Source organism: Crinia signifera, chromosome 7 (assembly GCF_055691185.1).
Source record: "Crinia signifera chromosome 7, ASM5569118v1, whole genome shotgun sequence".
Classification (NCBI taxonomy): domain Eukaryota; kingdom Metazoa; phylum Chordata; class Amphibia; order Anura; family Myobatrachidae; genus Crinia; species Crinia signifera.
In genome coordinates this window covers 161,707,974-161,729,131 of record NC_139223.1, presented here as the reverse complement: position 1 = coordinate 161,729,131, position 21,158 = coordinate 161,707,974, and the positions used below count along the sequence as shown (strand labels likewise).

Genomic DNA, 21,158 nt, shown 5'->3' with positions numbered 1-21,158 from the left:
GCGTGCCATGTGAGACCTGTAGTTTGCCAAACACAATGTTCCTTTTCTATAATTAACCATTTGATTACCCCTATACTCCTCCTCCACCAGAGATACAGGAAAGAACCTGGCACTATTGTTTCTTCCCAGGAAGAGGAACCCACACACTGTTGTACAGGCCCTACTCTCCTGGGAAAACCAGCACCGGTGCCAACTGGCCTAGGTTTGTTTGTAACTACAGTTGGGGGGACCCTTAGTCTGCAGTTACCACCTATATGGTTCCAGCAGCCCTGTGCCGGTTACCCCAAAATCAGGGGTGAACACATGAGCTTTTCCTTGACTTTGAAGTAACCAGCAAAGGGCTATATGTACCAGTGCCGGTAAGAAATGGGGCGGAGGGATCCACACAAGCAAGCCCCGCTGTAGTTCACCATGATAATTTGAATAACGTACCAACATATATATTAAACAGAGCAATGTTTCAGCTGGGCAGACAATAAGGACCGTTGGAGGAAATTCTGTGTAATGCATGGCCAGCGCTACCACCTGTTCTCTGTATTCCTATCTGCTATCACTACAGATAATGTCTATTAGTTATGGTTCCATGTTGAGATATTTCCTGTGTTGTATCTTTGTACAGGCGGCGCACATCTCAGAGACTGTTTGACTCTAGGACCAACAGCAGAGGATCCAGCAAAGTTAGTGTCATTACTACTGTGTTTAATGACAAGACATTCACTGACATCTTCATACCGTATAATGCCATCTGTACCACTTCTACATTACTCAGCGTTAACATCATTCATATCCCCCGTGTGTAATGCTCAGATGCTCTCTGACAGCTACATATAATGACATCTGTACCACTTCTACACTACTCAGCGCTAACATCAGTCATATCCCCGTGTGTAATGCTCAGACGCTTTCTGGCAGCTACATATAATGCCATCTGTACCACTTCTACATTACTCAGCGTTAACATCATTCATATCCCCCGTGTGTAATGCTCAGATGCTCTCTGACAGCTACATATAATGACATCTGTACCACTTCTACACTACTCAGCGCTAACATCAGTCATATCCCCGTGTGTGATGCTCAGATGCTCTCTGACAGCTACATATAATGCCATCTGTACCACTTCTACATTACTCAGCGCTAACATCAGTCATATCCCCGTGTGTAATGCTCAGACATTCTCTGGCAGCTACATATAATGCTATCTGTACTACACCTACATTATGGACAAAGGGGGGGGGGGCCCTAGACTGCACACCCTGTAATGAGAGGTGCTACCTTGCTGAGATTTTTAGCTATATGCAAAACAGAGGGGGGTTGCAGGTGCACTATGCAATCATTACTGCTAACATGTATTCCTTTTATAATTAATTTCTGAGGATGTTAGCATACATTTGGCCAAATATATCTACCTGCTCACCACGTTAAGGTCTCCTCATTAGAGCAGGTCCCTAGCACTATGGGGCTCATGCCTGGGGCACAGGGCACCCCCAAGCCAGTCCAGCAAAACCACCCCAGGGCATCACATAAATAAAATATAGCTGTGAAGTGTAATAGAGTGTATAGTGTCATAGAATGTAGGGTATGTGTAAGCAACTAATAGTGATAAAGGGTGTGTCAAAAACAAAAAATTGTGAAAAAATACATATAAATAAGACATACATAGAAAAATGATATGTTTATGTGAGTCTATGTGTAAAGTAGCGATGCCCTGGAGTGGTCCAGCCAGACAAGCCCAGGGGGGCCCAGCACCCAGACAATTACCCCAAGAAAACTGACATTTGTAAATTATTAGGACTTACTTGGAATTATGCCTTCATCACAGTTGTGCAGTCATTGCTAGTCCCTGCTTAAAAACATTTGAGGGTGGTGGGGGAGGGGTGCTAATCTAGGCAGAAGCAATCTCAGGCTTCAGGTGTGTACGGATACACAATATAGACTATGGACAAAGGGGGGGGGGCCCTAGACTGCACACCCTGTAATGAGAGGTGCTACCTTGCTGAGATTTTTAGCTATATGCAAAACAGAGGGGGGTTGCAGGTGCACTATGCAATCATTACTGCTAACATGTATTCCTTTTATAATTAATTTCTGAGGATGTTAGCATACATTTGGCCAAATATATCTACCTGCTCACCACGTTAAGGTCTCCTCATTAGAGCAGGTCCCTAGCACTATGGGGTTCATGCCTGGGGCACAGGGCACCCCCAAGCCAGTCCAGCAAAACCACCCCAGGGCATCACATAAATAAAATATAGCTGTGAAGTGTAATAGAGTGTATAGTGTCATAGAATGTAGGGTATGTGTAAGCAACTAATAGTGATAAAGGGTGTGTCAAAAACAAAAAATTGTGAAAAAATACATATAAATAAGACATACATAGAAAAATGATATGTTTATGTGAGTCTATGTGTAAAGTAGCGATGCCCTGGAGTGGTCCAGCCAGACAAGCCCAGGGGGGCCCAGCACCCAGACAATTACCCCAAGAAAACTGACATTTGTAAATTATTAGGACTTACTTGGAATTATGCCTTCATCACAGTTGTGCAGTCATTGCTAGTCCCTGCTTAAAAACATTTGAGGGTGGTGGGGGAGGGGTGCTAATCTAGGCAGAAGCAATCTCAGGCTTCAGGTGTGTACGGATACACAATATAGACTATGGACAAAGGGGGGGGGGCCCTAGACTGCACACCCTGTAATGAGAGGTGCTACCTTGCTGAGATTTTTAGCTATATGCAAAACAGAGGGGGGTTGCAGGTGCACTATGCAATCATTACTGCTAACATGTATTCCTTTTATAATTAATTTCTGAGGATGTTAGCATACATTTGGCCAAATATATCTACCTGCTCACCACGTTAAGGTCTCCTCATTAGAGCAGGTCCCTAGCACTATGGGGTTCATGCCTGGGGCACAGGGCACCCCCAAGCCAGTCCAGCAAAACCACCCCAGGGCATCACATAAATAAAATATAGCTGTGAAGTGTAATAGAGTGTATAGTGTCATAGAATGTAGGGTATGTGTAAGCAACTAATAGTGATAAAGGGTGTGTCAAAAACAAAAAATTGTGAAAAAATACATATAAATAAGACATACATAGAAAAATGATATGTTTATGTGAGTCTATGTGTAAAGTAGCGATGCCCTGGAGTGGTCCAGCCAGACAAGCCCAGGGGGGCCCAGCACCCAGACAATTACCCCAAGAAAACTGACATTTGTAAATTATTAGGACTTACTTGGAATTATGCCTTCATCACAGTTGTGCAGTCATTGCTAGTCCCTGCTTAAAAACATTTGAGGGTGGTGGGGGAGGGGTGCTAATCTAGGCAGAAGCAATCTCAGGCTTCAGGTGTGTACGGATACACAATATAGACTATGGACAAAGGGGGGGGGGCCCTAGACTGCACACCCTGTAATGAGAGGTGCTACCTTGCTGAGATTTTTAGCTATATGCAAAACAGAGGGGGGTTGCAGGTGCACTATGCAATCATTACTGCTAACATGTATTCCTTTTATAATTAATTTCTGAGGATGTTAGCATACATTTGGCCAAATATATCTACCTGCTCACCACGTTAAGGTCTCCTCATTAGAGCAGGTCCCTAGCACTATGGGGTTCATGCCTGGGGCACAGGGCACCCCCAAGCCAGTCCAGCAAAACCACCCCAGGGCATCACATAAATAAAATATAGCTGTGAAGTGTAATAGAGTGTATAGTGTCATAGAATGTAGGGTATGTGTAAGCAACTAATAGTGATAAAGGGTGTGTCAAAAACAAAAAATTGTGAAAAAATACATATAAATAAGACATACATAGAAAAATGATATGTTTATGTGAGTCTATGTGTAAAGTAGCGATGCCCTGGAGTGGTCCAGCCAGACAAGCCCAGGGGGGCCCAGCACCCAGACAATTACCCCAAGAAAACACCTACATTACTCAGCACTAACATCAGTCATATCCCCGTGTGTGATGCTCAGATGCTCTCTGACAGCTACATATAATGCCATCTGTACTACACCTACATTACTCAGTGCTAACATCAGTCATATCCCCGTGTAATGCTCAGACATTCTCTGACAGCTACATATAATGCCATCTGTACCACTTCTACATTACTCAGCGCTAACATCAGTCAAATCCCCCGTGTGTAATGCTCAGATTCTCTCTGACAGCTACATATAATGCCATCTGTACCACTTCTACACTACTCAGCACTAACATCAGTCATATCCCCGTGTGTGATGCTCAGACGCTTTCTGGCAGCTACATATAATGCCATCTGTACCACTTCTTCATTACTCAGCGCTAACATCATTCATATCCCCCGTGTGTGATGCTCAGACGTTCTCTGACAGCTACATATAATGCCATCTGTACCACTTCTTCATTACTCAGCACTAACATCAGTCATATCCCCCGTGTGTGATGCTCAGACGCTCTCTAACAGGTACATATAATGCCATCTGTACCACTTCTACATTACTCAGCGCTAGCATCAGTCATATCCCCCGTGTGTGATGCTCAGATGCTCTCTGACAGCTACATATAATGCCATCTGTACCACTTCTACATTACTCAGCGCTAACATCAGTCATATCCCCGTGTGTAATGCTCAGACATTCTCTGGCAGCTACATATAATGCTATCTGTACTACACCTACATTACTCAGCACTAACATCAGTCATATCCCCGTGTGTGATGCTCAGATGCTCTCTGACAGCTACATATAATGCCATCTGTACTACACCTACATTACTCAGTGCTAACATCAGTCATATCCCCGTGTAATGCTCAGACATTCTCTGACAGCTACATATAATGCCATCTGTACCACTTCTACATTACTCAGCGCTAACATCAGACAAATCCCCCGTGTGTAATGCTCAGATTCTCTCTGACAGCTACATATAATGCCATCTGTACCACTTCTACACTACTCAGCACTAACATAAGTCATATCCCCGTGTGTGATGCTCAGACGCTTTCTGGCAGCTACATATAATGCCATCTGTACCACTTCTTCATTACTCAGCGCTAACATCATTCATATCCCCCGTGTGTGATGCTCAGACGTTCTCTGACAGCTACATATAATGCCATCTGTACCACTTCTTCATTACTCAGCACTAACATCAGTCATATCCCCCGTGTGTGATGCTCAGACGCTCTCTAACAGGTACATATAATGCCATCTGTACCACTTCTACATTACTCAGCGCTAACATCGGTCATATCCCCCGTGTGTGATGCTCAGATGCTCTCTAACAGGTACATATAATGCCATCTGTACCACTTCTACATTACTCAGCGCTAACATCATTCATATCCCCCGTGTGTGATGCTCAGATGCTCTCTGACAGCTACATATAATGACATCTGTACCACTTCTACACTACTCAGCGCTAACATCGGTCATATCCCCCGTGTGTGATGCTAAGACGCTCTCTGACAGCTACATATAATGCCATCTGTACCACTTCTACATTACTCAGTGCTAACATCAGTCATATCCCCCGTGTGTGATGCTCAGACGCTCTCTGACAGCTATATATAATGCCATCTGCACCACCCCTACATTACTCAGCGCTAGCATCAGTCATATCCCCATGTGTGATGCTCAGACGCTTTCTGCCAGTTACATATAATGCCATTTGTACCACTTCTACATTACTCAGCGCTAATGTCAGTCATATCCCCCGTGTGTGATGCTCATATGCTCTCTGACAGCTACATATAATGCCATCTGTACCACTTCTACATTACTCAGCACTAACATCAGTCATATCCCCGTGTTTGATGCTCAGACGCTTTCTGGCAGCTACATATAATGCCATCTGTACCACTTCTTCATTACTCAGTGCTAACATCCGTCATATCCCCCGTTTGTGATGCTCATATGCTCTCTGACAGCTACATATAATGCCATCTGTACCACTTCTACACTACTCAGTGCTAACAACGTTCATATCCCCCGTGTGTGATGCTCAGACGCTCTCTGATAGCTACATATAATGCCATCTGTACCACACCTACATTACTCAGTGCTAACATCAGTCATATCCCCGTGTGTGATGCTCAGACATTCTCTGACAGCTACATATAATGCCATCTGTACCACACCTACATTACTCAGCGCTAACATCAGTCATATCCCCCTCGTGTAATGCTCATATGCTCTCTGACAGCTACATATAATGCCATCTATACCACACCTACATTACTCAGCACTAGCATCAGTCATATCCCCCGTGTGATGCTCAGATGCTCTCTGACAGCTACATATAATGCCATCTGCACCACACCTACATTACTCAGCACTAACATCAGTCATATCCCCCTCGTGTAATGCTCATATGCTCTCTGACAGCTACATATAATGCCATCTGCACCACACCTACATTACTCAGCACTAGCATCAGTCATATCCCCCGTGTGATGCTCAGATGCTCTCTGACAGCTACATATAATGCCATCTGTACCACTTCTTCTTTACTGAGCACTAACATCAGTCATATCCCCGTGTGTGATGCTCAGACGCTCTGACAGCTACATATAATGCCATCTGTACCACACCTACATTACTCAGCGCTAGCATCAGTCATATCCCCCGTGTGTGATGCTCAGATGCCCTCTGACAGCTACATATAATGCCATTTGTACCACTTCTACATTACTCAGCGCTAATGTCAGTCATATCCCCCGTGTAATGCCATCTGCACCACATTTTCATTCCTATCTTGTGCCCGTAAAACCTACTTACTAAGAGTAATTGTTAATGACTTTCTTGTCGTTTCCATGTTTCTGATTTCCTGTTGTAGGCTGAGAGTTACCTGACTATATCACCTGGTTACAGTATGAAGCGATGCAAGGACTATATTGAAGTCAGATTGGAGGAGCCGGGGTTTGGGAGAGTTACCCCACCAGTAGATGTAAAGCTGCCTCACACTCCCAGGTAACATGGGAATTGATGGGAGAAATGTCAGTATATAAATAGTCCTTTGGGGACTGTCTGGGTGTGGTGCACCGGGATGTAAGGGAAGGATTCGCCTCTTACCTTGCGTCTTCGGGGCACTCTAGGTTCGTCCGCTTCTCTATTATCCGGTGGACCGAAGAGAGACACTTCAATGACAGGGGACAACGTTCTGCGGTACAACTCGGATTTATTATGAAATAAAGACAACTTGTATAGACCTCCAGTGTGCCCACTGACCCTCACGACACAGCAGTATGTGTTGGCCTAATCGAACTACACTTATACCCACTAGGGCTTACAGGCTTCACGTGTTCAAAGTACCGTAACGGCGTTTGGGGTCAAACACCCACGCTTTAACGTTACTACTGGATTAATGAGTCGACACGGTACCGTTAACACTGAAGGCTACGTTCAACATGTATGCATATATCAGACCGTATATAAAATACCACAACAACAATCATAGCAGTAGGCAAAAATCTGACTAACTGGTGCACCAGATAACCCTCTTAACCAACCACCCGAGGTGACGTCACCATTTATATAACTCAGTCCCAGGCTACCTGTGCACAGGGCTTCTTCTTGAAGGTATAAGGTCCCGGCGGTCCCCTTGGGTTACAGGCTTGAGGCCTAGGGATCAATTGAGCAAGTCCCCCAATGGCAATCACACTTTATGGCCCAAGAGCAGGAGTTCCTTGCTTTCACCAGCAGATGGCGCTGTTCCCTCACAGACGGAAGGGTTTTCTATGTAAGGGGATGACCCCAGTTAAGGTGCGAGGCTATTAGGATGGCAATGGGGCATACAATGTACCCGGAGTCCCTGAGTAGCTCTCCCTGTGGCAAATGATAGCCGTGTTCACAGGGGGGTTGAACGCTGGGGGTCCTGAGATGTGTCAGGGAGGCATTACCACTAGGAGTGTGCGAGGGGGAAAAGGCTGTACGTGGGGCAGGGAGTCGATACCTGGGTACTGGATACTGCTGCAGGCTCCTGCCTGTCACGACCTCCGACTTGAGCTGGACACCTCCTTTCCTGGTGGACACTCACTAGTGTGGGCGCTGCAGCCGCAGCGTTGCCGCACTCAGTGGTCCCCCTGGCTGTCTGTCACTTGCGGTGGGGCTGGTCTACGGTCCCCTGGCTGGAGGAATGCTCTGCTCGACGCCCCCGGTCACTTGCGGTGTTGTCGCGGGTCCACTGGCGTCTGCTACCTCCCGCAGCGTGGCACCCGGCGTTCTCCCTCTCCTCAGCCGCACGGGGTGAAAGGAGCTGTCCGTCACCCACCGCGGCTCCCGCTCGGCTGCTGCTGCCGGGATCTCTCTCCTCTCTTGGCTCTGGTGTCGGTGGTCAGGAGGCGCGTCGCGTCTCTCCTCTCTTCCCTCCTGGGGGTCGGCGGGGGTCACAATGCCGTGTGCTGCGGCTCAGGTGCCCTCTCACTAGGGCTGCGGCAATTCTCGTGGCGCCGTCTCCTGCCTGGAGGTCGGCGGGGGTCACGCTGCTGCTCGCTCCTGTCCCCGTCTTCCTGCACCTCTGCTTCTCACGGCTCTCTCCTTCCTCCTCCCTCTAGGATCAGCCAATCCCCAAGCCCTACCTCTGCTGTCAGTCAGCCCTGGCGCGAAAGTCCCGGGGAAATATTAAAATATTAGCCCCCTGTGTCCTGCACTGAGGTGTGGGTTACTATTAACCCTGTGGTGACCCTGAAGGGGTTTTGGGGGCACCACATTCACCCTCGCTTTTTCAGATGCGTGTCCCCGCGCATCATAACACAACAAATAATTGTCTCATTTACACTCAAATGACATTTATAGCACTAACAATGATGAGACCTTCGGCTTTACTATATATACATATAACAGGTTTTGGTACTTGTGAGTTATCCGGACGCCCGATTTCAAAATCGGGTCGGATCGGGCACATCGCATCGCATCGCATGCGACCATCGGATGCGATGCGATGCGATGACCCGATTTTTCCATAGGAATCAATGTTAAAATGGACTGAGTCCATTTTAACATGGAATTCAATGGGAAAAAGGGGTCCTTTTCATACCCCTACTATCCAAGTGGGCATGGAGTTGGATATAAACCTGTGGCGAGCGTAGCGAGCCACCGAGCCCGAAGCGTGGCGAGCGTAGCGAGCCCCGCGAGGGGACACGGAATACCGTCCCCTCGCGGGGCGCGCTTCGCTCGCCACGCTTCGGGCTCGGTGGCTCGCTACGCTCGCCACAGGTTTATATCCAACTCCATGCCCACTTGGATAGTAGGGGTATGAAAAGGACCCCTTTTTCCATAGGAATCATTTTAACATTGATTCCTATGGAAAAATCGGGTCATCGCATCCGATGGTCGCATGCGATGCGATATCGCATCGCATCGTATCTGATTGTATGCCTTAACTTAAGGCATACAATCAAAAAATCGGGCGTCCAGATAACTCACAAGTACCCAGGTTTTAAACAGGGATCTAATCCTGGTACCGCCGGGGAAGTGTACCCCGAGTACTCCTTTCGGAGCGCCTTAGCTCAGGCGCCACCTCCTCGGCCGCGCGAGGCGCGATTAATTCAACTGGCAGCCTAGGCTGGGCTTGCCGTGGCATAATGGACCAGCCCACCACCATCAATAGCTCAAGAGGGTCAGTGGGCAGTGGAGGCGAGAGGACCGCTTCACCCTTTGGCTCTTCATCCCCATCATCCTTTGGTTCTTCCTTTAGCTTTTGGTCCGGTCTTAGGTGGAGCCTGCGCTGACTTCTGTGGGCCGATACTGGAGGGGCGCCGTCGAACTCCGAGGTCTGGCCACCCGCCACTATCAACATGGATTCGACTGCGTGCGAGTTCAGCCCCTGCTTGGGGTTCACTTCGGCATGTGGCCACTTCTTCCTCATTGGCTCACTCTGTACTCGAACCTGAGAGCTCTGTTGGCCACATCCGTACGCTTTCCCATTACTTCTTCCTACCCCATCTTCTGTTTCTTCGGGGTACACACCACTCCGTCGGGGTGGATCTTTCGGGGGGTAGTACCGTGGATGACTTCTGTGGCTTGGGTAATTCCAACGGCGCTCTCTTCTTGCGGCATACTGGGTGCCTCTGACTGGAACGCCACCAGGGCCAGTGACGTTGGCTGCCCGGAGGCCCTTTCTTCCCCTGATGATGTCGAATTCCACCAGCTCCCCGACCCCAAGACTTCTATAAAAATCTCTCGCATTCTTCTTCTCGATAGCTGTGAAGTGGACGAAGATATCCCTTGCTGCGTCAGCGCAATTAATAAAACCGTATCCCCGTTGTACGTGAAACCAGACCACTCTTCCCTGGTTCTTCATGCGGGTTGGAGGGTAACGATCCGAGGTGGCAGATAACTCGCTTGCACCTATATAGCATTGTCTGCCGTAACAAGCCTGCCCATCTTCGGGAGCTGGACCTACGCTTCCTGTCCTCCCGAGGCTCGGCCCTTGACCTCGGGGCGTTGGGGTTTAAATCTTCATCCTGGTCGCAACCTCTCTCTGTGTGTCCAGCCTCTTGGCTTTGGTGGTGCATCAGACGTCCCTGTCCCTCAAACTGGTCGGGAGGCTGCCGTCCATACTCTCGGGGCGGTTCCCACCTACTTCGGGCCGGTCTTTGTCTTTCGGCTCTCCATTTTGGCTCTGAGTAGTTCTGTGCCGGCGAGCTCGCCATTCGGCGCATCTCCCTCTGCATCTCTGCCATCCCTACGACCAACCTCTCCATTTGTTTCTGGAGTGTCTGCATCGCGTCCCCGTCGAGGCTGTTGGCCACCCTGTACCGCCAAGTCGTGGGGCCATTTCGCCTTCTCCATGCCGCTGGCTGTGGCTCCTGTTGCTTTCACCCCTTCTCTGAAGCCAATCAGTTCCGGGTAATCTTCCTCCCTTCCTTTGGGGTTACCGACAATGGCGAGGGCAGCCGTCTTAAAGTCCCGGAAGGTCTTGCCCGGCATCTGTGACTTCAGCAATCGCAGTTGAACCCTAACGTTTTTCTAATTGAATCGTTAGGGCCTCGTCAGCGTTTCGCACTTCCTCCGGGTCTACTGCCATAATGGCCTTTAGCGTTTCCTGCAGACTCAGGGCATAGTCCCGTAGGGACTCATTTGGCCGCTGCTTGCGAGCATACAATTTCATCTTCAGCTCAGGGATGGTAGTCGTTTCAAACGTGGTGAAGATTTTCTTCAGCATGTCCGGCGCACTTTTTCTCTCTTCCATCGGCCATGAGGCCACTTCTCTGCGTGCTGACCCCGTTAGCTGTCCCATCAGGATTTCCACTTTCTGCTGCTCGCTAGGCTTATACATCCGGAACGTGGATTCGAGGTTGTTCCTGAAGTCTGCAAACGAGGTCTTCTGTAACTGATCATCGTCTCCACTGTAGGTCGGGAGCCACGGGCCCCGAAATAGTATGGCAGGGTTATGGCCGCAGCCGGTGTTGTGTCTTGGACGTCCTGTTGTTCTTGGTTTTGCGGGTTTGCCTGTTGCACCGCTTCTCCGCCTTGTTGCTGCTCCATCTTTCACCGAGTTGTCGCTCTCCTGATGCACCCGGATCCTGTTCGTGACGCCAAAAGAGATGTGGTGCACCGGGATGTAAGGGAAGGATTCGCCTCTTACCTTGCATCTTTGGGGCACTCTAGGTTCGTCCGCTTCTCTATTATCCGGTGGACCGAAGAGAGACACTTCAATGACAGGGGACAACGTTCTGCGGGACAACTCGGATTTATTATGAAATAAAGACAACTTGTATAGACCTCCAGTGTGCCCACTGACCCTCACGACACAGCAGTATGTGGGGATTGAAGGCACGTTAACAAGTAACCACAGTTATGGGTATGACTTGGCGATTAGGTTCGGTAATATCAATAACAGTCAGCCTAATCACACTGCACTTATACCCACTAGGGCCTACAGGCTTCACGTGTTCAAAGTACCGTAACGGCGTTTGGGGTCAAACACCCCCGCTTTAACGTTACTACTGGATTAATGAGTCGACACGGTACCGTTAACACTGAAGGCTACGTTCAACATGTATACATATATCAGACCATATATAAAATACCACAACAACAATCATAGCAGTAGGCAAAAATCTGACTAACAGGTGCACCAGGGTACCCTCTTAACCAACCACCCGAGGTGACGTCACCATTTATATAACTCAGTCCCAGGCTACCTGTGCACAGGGCTTCTTCTTGAAGGTATATGGTCCCGGCGGTCCCCTTGGGTTACAGGCTTGAGGCCTAGGGATCAATTGAGCAAGTCCCCCAATGGCAATCACACTTTATGGCCCAAGAGCAGGAGTTCCTTGCTTTCACCAGCAGATGGCGCTGTTCCCTCACCGACGGAAGGGTTTTCTATGTAAGGGGATGACCCCAGTTAAGGTGCGAGGCTATTAGGATGGCAATGGGGCATACAATGTACCCGGAGTCCCTGAGTAGCTCTCCCTGTGGCAAATGATAGCCGTGTTCACAGGGGGGTTTAACGCTGGGGGTCCTGAGATGTGTCAGGGAGGCATTACCACTAGGAGTGTGTGAGGGGGAAAAGGCTGTACGTGGGGCAGGGAGTCGATACCTGGGTACTGGATACTGCTGCAGGCTCCTGCCTGTCACGAACTCCGACTTGAGCTGGACACCTCCTTTCCTGGTGGACACTCACTAGTGTGGGCGCTGCAGCCGCAGCGTTGCCGCACTCAGTGATCCTCCTGTCCCCCTGGCTGTCTGTCACTTGCGGTGGGGCTGGTCTCCGGTCCCCTGGCTGGAGGAATGCTCTGCTCGACGCCCCCGGTCACTTGCGGTGTTGTTTGCGGGTCCACTGGCGTCTGCTACCTCCCACAGCGTGGCACCCGGCGTTCTCCCTCTCCTCAGCCGCACGGGGTGAAAGGAGCTGTCCGTCACCCACCGCGGCTCCCGCTCGGCTGCTGCTGCCGGGATCTCTCTCCTCTCTTGGCTCTGGCGTCGGTGGTCAGGAGGCGCATCGCGTCTCTCCTCTCTTCCCTCCTGGGGGTCGGCGGAGGTCACACTGCCGTGTGCTGCGGCTCAGGTGCCCTCTCATTAGGGCTGCGGCAATTCTCCCGGCGCCGTCTCCTGCCTGGAGGTCGGCGGGGGTCACGCTGCTGCTCGCTCCTGTCCCCGTCTTCCTGCACCTCTGCTTCTCACGGCTCTCTCCTTTCTCCTCCCTCTAGGATCAGCCAATCCCCAAGCCCTACCTCTGCTGTCAGTCAGCCTTGGCGCGAAATTCCCGGGGAAATATTAACCCCCTGTGTCCTGCACTGAGGTGTGGGTTACTATTAACCCTGTGGTGACCCTGAAGGGGTTTTGGGGGCACCACATGGGCGCCGCAATCCCCCATAAGCCTCCACCAGGCTGTCTGGGCACCGCAATCCCCCATAAGCCTCCACCAGCCTATTTGTCAGAATCACCTACTGGGATATTGGACATTCTCTAGCTGTTGTGGAACTACACATCCCAGCTTGCACTCTCACTGGTTCTTTCTATTAGGATATACTAAAACTGGAAGGGCATGCTGGGATATGTAGTTTTACAACAGCTGGAATGCCACAGGTTCTAATGATTAAGACACAAAGCCCTAACCACCCGCCACCCCCAGACTATGTCACCTGCTAGCTTACACTGAGTGGCCCTAACCACCTGCCCGCCACCCCCAGACTATGCCACCTGCTAGCTTACACTGAATGGCGCTAACCACCCGCCCGCCACCCCCTGACTATGCCACCTGCTAGCTTACACTGAATGGCCCTAACCACCCGCCCGCCACCCCCAGACTATGCCACCTGCTAGCTTACACTGAATGGCGCCCGCCACCCCCTGACTAAGCCACCCGCTAGCTTACACTGAATGGCCCTAACCACCCGCCCGCCACCCCCAGACTAAGCCACCCGCTAGCTTACACTGAGTGGCCCTAACCACCCGCCCGCCACCCCCAGACTATGCCACCTGCTAGCTTACACTGAATGGCGCCCGCCACCCCCTGACTAAGCCACCCGCTAGCTTACACTGAATGGCCCTAACCACCCGCCCGCCACCCCCAGACTAAGCCACCCGCTAGCTTACACTGAGTGGCCCTAACCACCCGCCCGCCACCCCCAGACTATGCCGCCTGCTAGCTTACACTGAATGGCCCTAACCACCCGACCGCCACCCCTAGACTAAGCCACCCGCTAGCTTACACTGAGTGGCCCCACCCACCCGCCCTCCACTCTCAGGCAATGCCACCTGCTAGCTTACACTGAGTGGCCCTAACCACCCACCCGCCACCCCCAGACTATGCCGCCTGCTAGTTTACACTGAATGGCCCTAACCACCCGCCCGCCACCCCCTGACTATGCCACCTGCTAGCTTACACTGAATGGCCCTAACCACCCACCAGCCACCCCCAGACTAAGCCACCCGCTAGCTTACACTGAGTGGTCCTAACCACCCACCCGCCACCCCCAGACTATGCCGCCTGCTAGCTTATATTGCTATGTCCCTGTTTTGTCTCTTGCAGGCCAGTTATACAAGGAAACTCCCAGAAGCAGAAGAAAGAGGAAAGATCGCGGATCAGGTAGGAGGAGATGGAACATATCACTGGGCGCTGAAGCTTGGTATTAACGCTGTGAGCAATGCTTGTGCGTGACCTCTGGGTCTTCCCCGGCGAGCCAAACAATGAGCATCAATTAGTATTAATTACCAGCATGCAAAGCAAAATAGCAGAAATCAAAACTCATCTCGCCCCATTCTGGGTAACATATTTTATGGCCCCCTATGGACATTTTAGGAGCTGGGCCCCCGACAGCTTGTTCAATGGGGGGTGTAGGGATTAGTGGGGGTGGGGGGTGTAACTGAGTTCCATCCCCTGTAATGATGAGGTAGAACTAGATTTACATCCACCTTGTCCCTGCACAGTGATTCTAACAGAAAAGCATTCTAGTTTGCAGTGGGGGTGCCAAACCTACCGCTGGCCCCGACTCTGTCTAATAAGGGGAGGAAACGGGGAATTAGGTGGCAGAGGGAAATGAGTTCCCATCTTGCCAGGACCATTGTAAGACCTGGGTGGGTTAAGCCCCAAAATGCTCAGGAACACCTGTCTCTATCCCACATCTCACAGGTCTGGGACGGTAACCTCTCTGTAATACAGGACTCCCCTGACTGCCTGGGACTCACCGCTCCCAGTGCCCATCTGCCTGGGATTCACCGCTCCCATTGTCCATCTGCCTGGGACTCACCGCTCCCAGTGCCCGTCTGCATGGAACTTATCACTCTCAGTGTCCATCTGCCTGGGACTCACCGCTCTCAGTGCCCACTTGCCTGGGACTCTCACTCTCAGTGACTACCTGCCTGGGACTCTCACTCTGTGAATTCCTGCCTGGGACTTACCACTCTCAGTGATCACCTGCCTTGGACTCTCACTCTCAGTGTCCATCTGCCTGGGACTCACCACTCTCAGTGCCCACCTGCCTGGGACTCACCGTTCTCAGTGACCACCTGTCTGGAATTCACCGCTCTCAGTGACCACCTGTCTGGAACTCACCGCTCTCAGTGACCATCTGCCTGGGACTCACCGCTCTCAGTGACTACCTGCCTGGGACTCCCGCTCTCAGTGACCACCTGCCTGTGACTCTCACTCTCAGTGACCATCTGTCTGGGACTCTCACTCTCAGTGACTACCTGCCTGGAACTCTCTCAGTGACTACCTGCCTGGGACTCTCACTCTCAGTGACCACCTGCCTGGGACTCTCACTCTCAGTGACCACTTGCCTGGGACTCTCACTCTCAGTGACTACCTGCCTGGGACTCTCACTCTGTGAATTCCTGCCTGGGACTTACCACTCTCAGTGATCACCTGCCTTGGACTCTCACTCTCAGTGTCCATCTGCCTGGGACTCACCACTCTCAGTGCCCACCTGCCTGGGACTCACCGTTCTCAGTGACCACCTGTCTGGAATTCACCGCTCTCAGTGACCACCTGTCTGGAACTCACCGCTCTCAGTGACCATCTGCCTGGGACTCACCGCTCTCAGTGACTACCTGCCTGGGACTCCCGCTCTCAGTGACCACCTGCCTGTGACTCTCACTCTCAGTGACCATCTGTCTGGGACTCTCACTCTCAGTGACTACCTGCCTGGAACTCTCTCAGTGACTACCTGCCTGGGACTCTCACTCTCAGTGACCACCTGCCTGGGACTCTCACTCTCAGTGACCACTTGCCTGGGACTCTCACTCTCAGTGACTACCTGCCTGGGACTCTCACTATCAGTGACTACCTGCCTGGGACTCTCACTCTCAGTGTCTATCTGACTGGGACTCTCACTCTCAGTGTCTGTCTGACTGGGACTCTCAGTGTCTGTCTGACTGGGACTCTCACTCTCAGTGTCTGTCTGACTGGGACTCTCACTCTCAGTGTCTGTCTGACTGGGACTCTCACTCTCAGTGTCTGTCTGACTGGGACTCTCACTCTCAGTGTCTGTCTGACTGGGACTCTCACTCTCAGTGTCTGTCTGACTGGGACTCTCACTCTCAGTGTCTGTCTGACTGGGACTCTCACTCTCAGTGTCTGTCAAACTGGGAATCTCACTCTCAGTGACCACTTGCCTGGGACTCACTGCTCTGAGTGACTACCTGCCTGGGACTCTCACTCTCAGTGACTACCTGCCTGGGACTCTCACTCTCAGTGACCACCTGCCTGGGACTCAGTACTCTCAGTGCCCACTTGCCTGGGACTCTCACTCTCAGTGACTGCCTGCCTGGGACTCTCACTCTCAGTGACTGCCTGCCTGGGACTCTCACTCTCAGTGACCACTTGCCTGGGACTCACTCTCAGTGACCACCTGCCTGTGACTCAGTACTCTCAGTGCCCACTTGCCTGGGACTCTCACTCTCAGTGACTACCGGCCTGGGACTCTCACTCTCAGTGACTACCTGCCTGGGACTCTCACTCTCAGTGACTGCCTGCCTGGGACTCTCACTCTCAGTGACTGCCTGCCTGGGACTCTCACTGTCAGTGACTGCCTGCCTGGGACTCTCACTCTCAGTGACTGCCTGCCTGGGGCTCTCACTCTCAGTGACCACTTGCCTGGGACTCATTCTCAGTGACCACCTGCCTGGGACTCAGTACTCTCAGTGCCCACTTGCCTGGGACTCTCACTCTCAGTGACTACCTGCCTGGGACTCTCACTCTGTGAATTCCTGCCTGGGACTCTCACTCTGTGAATTCCTGCCTGGGACTTACCACTCTCAGTGATCACCTGCCTTGGACTCTCACTCTCAGTGTCTGTCTGCCTGGGACTCTCACTCTGTGTCCACCTGCCTGGGACTCTCACTCTCAGTGACTACCTGCCTGGGACTCTCACTCTCAGTGACTACCTGCCTGGGACTCTCACTCTCAGTGACTGCCTGCCTGGGACTCTCACTCTCAGTGTCTGTCTGACTGGGACTCACTCTCAGTGACCACCTGCCTGGGACTCAGTACTCTCAGTGCCCACTTGCCTGGGACTCTCACTCTCAGTGACTACCTGCCTGGGACTCTCACTCTGTGAATTCCTGCCTGGGACTTACCACTCTCAGTGATCACCTGCCTTGGACTCTCACTCTCAGTGTCTGTCTGCCTGGGACTCTCACTCTCAGTGACCACCTGCCTGGGACTCTCACTCTCAGTGACCACTTGCCTGGTACTCACCGCTCTCAGTGACCACTTGCCTGGGACTCACCGCTCTCAGTAAACACTTGCCTGGGACTCACCGCTCTCAGTGACTACCTGCCTGGGACTCTCACTCTGTGAATTCCTGCCTGGGACTTACCACTCTCAGTGATCACCTGCCTTGGACTCTCACTCTCAGTGTCTGTCTGCCTGGGACTCTCACTTTCAGTGACCACCTGCCTGGGACTCTCACTCTCAGTGACCACCTGCCTGGGACTCTCACTCTCAGTGACCACTTGCCTGGTACTCACCGCTCTCAGTGACCACTTGCCTGGGACTCACCGCTCTCAGTAAACACTTGCCTGGGACTCACCGCTCTCAGTGACCACTTGCCTGGGGCTCTCACTCTCAGTGACCACCTGCCTGGGACTCTCACTCTCAGTGACCACCTGACTGGGACTCACCTATCTCCCTCCACTGTTCTGTTCTCATCGGGTACTCAGGGCTTTGGATGCACAGTGGTTTCACACTGGGACCTGCTGTTGCGGGGAGTGACCAATAACTACTGACAGGAGGACTGTGTAACACTGAGTATCCTTCCTATGGCACTGGGCAAGCCCTGGGATATATCAGGCAGTAATGGAATAATCAGGTCTTGGAGATGATGTGTTGGAAGCAGGTGACTGAGCGACTATGACAAGGGCCAAATGGTGATGGCTGTCTCAGAGCACCTCCATAGCGGCAGGTCTTGTGGGGTTCCCGGTATGCAGTGCTTAGTACCTACCATATGCCATGGAGCATTGGGAGAAGGTGCCGTGTCGGAGGATTCATGCTTGCTCTTACATCATAGTGTGCTGCGACTGCTGCTAGTGAGTGACTAGTTAAACACATTTGTTTAATTAGAGTATTATGATTTAGCTAATGCTACAGTGGTATAGAAAACATCCAAAAAAATATAGGTAGTGCCTACAAGTTACAGACAGTCCAGTGTTCACAATAAAATAACACTTAATACACCTAAAACATACTGATATGCTTAGGGATGAATTTATATAGGGTCAAATTGCATTTGGAATTAATTGCATAGTCATCACATTAATCATGTATATTTTTCTGAGTGAGAAGAAGAGAACTTTCGCAGCACATACTTAGCTGCAGCCAAGGAACCCCATAAAGCAGACAGCAATGCTTCCTATGGCACTCACTAAGGGTGGTAAGTCCCAGGCAGGAATTCACAGAGTGAGAGTCCCAGGCAGGTAGTCACTGAGAGTGAGAGTCCCAGGCAAGTGGGCACTGAGAGCGGTGAGTCCCAGGCAGATGGACACTGAGAGTGATGAGTTCCATGCAGACGGGCACTGGGAGCGGTGAGTCCCAGGCAGATGGACAATGGGAGCGGTGAATCCCAGGCAGATGGGCACTGGGAGCGGTGAGTCCCAGGCAGTCAGGGGAGTCCTGTATTACAGAGAGGTTACCGTCCCAGACCTGTGAGATGTGGGATAGAGACAGGTGTTCCTGAGCATTTTGGGGCTTAACCCACCCAGGTCTTACAATGGTCCTGGCAAGATGGGAACTCATTTCCCATTTTCTGAGTGAGAAGAAGAGAACTATCGCAGCACATACTTAGCTGCAGCCAAGGAACCCCATAAAGCAGACAGCAATGTCAGTATCAATACTTGTAAAACTCCCAAATATTCTTACTAATGTTATGTAGAAATATCTCACAACAAGCATTTAAGCACAGACCCGCCTATATGTGGTGCTAGACACGCCCACGTGTGGTGCAGACACACCCATGTGTGGTGCTAGACACTCCTATATGTGGTGCTAGATACGCCTATATGTGGTGCTAGACATGCCCACGTGTGGTGCTAGACACACCCATGTGTGGTGCTAGACACGCCTATATGTGGTGCTAGACACACCCATGTGTGGTGCTAGACACGCCCTTTACCTCCTACTGTGTTTTTCCTGATTCTAGTTTTTAAAGGTATCCCGTATGGTATACCCCATGTTATAGTAACGCGTTTCGTTCTCTTACTGGGCACTTCATCAGGAAAGTGTTTATGATAAGTGTCCTCATGCTACTACTATCAGCTGTAACTTAGATATCGGGGGTATTCTGGTTGCGATGGTCACGCTGTGCGCATGCGTATTTCTGCACATGTGCATGCGCTGGGTGCGTGCACCCACTGCGAAAAGTGGGGCTGCTGGGTGCACACACCCAGGATAGCGGCAGGGGGGCGGAGAGGGATGTGGGGCGGCCCCATTACCATATGGGAACGCCAAGCGTTTCATGGGCATTCTCATGGTAATGAGGCCATGACGCGGGTGGGGGGTGGATAGCTGACATCACCGGATCTCAGCTTCCTGCCCATTTCCTCCTGAGGGTGCCCGCATGTGTATGGTTGCCTCAGAGCTCTCTTACATATTCGTGCACGTTCCGCATCATTCGATGGTCGCCAACCATCGAATGATGTGAGTGTTTCCTCGCAGCATGTGAATGGATGTTTATGTAAAACATCCATTCGCAGCCAGTGAGGGGGGGGGGGGGGGGGGGGGCGAACGGCCCGGCATTCAGCGGGTGGGGTTTGGTTGACTAGCAAGTCTGCGAATTCGCAGCCTTGCGAATCAACCAGAATAACCCCCATTGGCCGCTAATAATATGGATAATTTGCATTATTTACACAATTCAGTGATTCCATTGTTACAGGTGTCATTACTACTTTATGTTACTACATTATTACCGCTATGGTGCTGTGAGACAACTACCAGCGTTTGTTAGGGATTTCCCGGTTACAGGTGTCATTACTACTTTATGTTACTACATTATTACCGCTATGGTGCTGTGAGACAACTACCAGCATTTGTTAGGGATTTCCCGGTTACAGCTGTCATTACTACTTTATGTTACTACATTATTACCGCTATGGTGCTGTGAGACAACTACCAGCGTTTGTCAGGGATTTCCCGGTTACAGATGTCATTACTACTTTATGTTACTACATTATTACCGCTATGGTGCTGTGAGACAACTACCAGCGTTTGTCAGGGATTTCCCGGTTACAGCGGTCATTACTACTTTATGTTACTACATTATTACCGCTATGGTGCTGTGAGACAACTACCAGCGTTTGTTAGGGATTTCCCGGTTACAGGTGTCATTACTACTTTATGTTACTACATTATTACCGCTATGGTGCTGTGAGACAACTACCAGCGTTTGTTAGGGATTTCCCGGTTACAGGTGTCATTACTACTTTATGTTACTACATTATTACCGCTATGGTGCTGTGAGACAACTACCAGCATTTGTTAGGGATTTCCCGGTTACAGCTGTCATTACTACTTTATGTTACTACATTATTACCGCTATGGTGCTGTGAGACAACTACCAGCGTTTGTTAGGGATTTCCCGGTTACACGTGTCATTACTACTTTATGTTACTACATTATTACCGCTATGGTGCTGTGAGACAACTACCAGCGTTTGTCAGGGATTTCCCGGTTACAGGTGTCATTACTACTTTATGTTACTACATTATTACAGTTCTGGTGCTGTGAGACAACT

At 50.7% G+C, this 21,158-nt stretch overlaps 1 protein-coding gene across 2 annotated transcripts in view; it reads left to right on the top strand.

The window, feature by feature from the left end:
* The window catches only part of FLACC1 (flagellum associated containing coiled-coil domains 1), a 53,381-nt gene that overhangs the window by 10,884 nt on the left and 21,339 nt on the right, over positions 1 to 21,158 (top strand). For both annotated transcript variants that reach the window (XM_083154158.1, XM_083154157.1), the window contains 3 exons: positions 620 to 677; positions 6,818 to 6,951; positions 14,462 to 14,518. In XM_083154158.1, coding sequence (XP_083010284.1) covers positions 6,854 to 6,951; positions 14,462 to 14,518 — 155 coding nt within the window. In that variant the 5' untranslated portion in view covers positions 620 to 677; positions 6,818 to 6,853. The remainder of the gene's footprint in view (positions 1 to 619; positions 678 to 6,817; positions 6,952 to 14,461; positions 14,519 to 21,158) is intronic.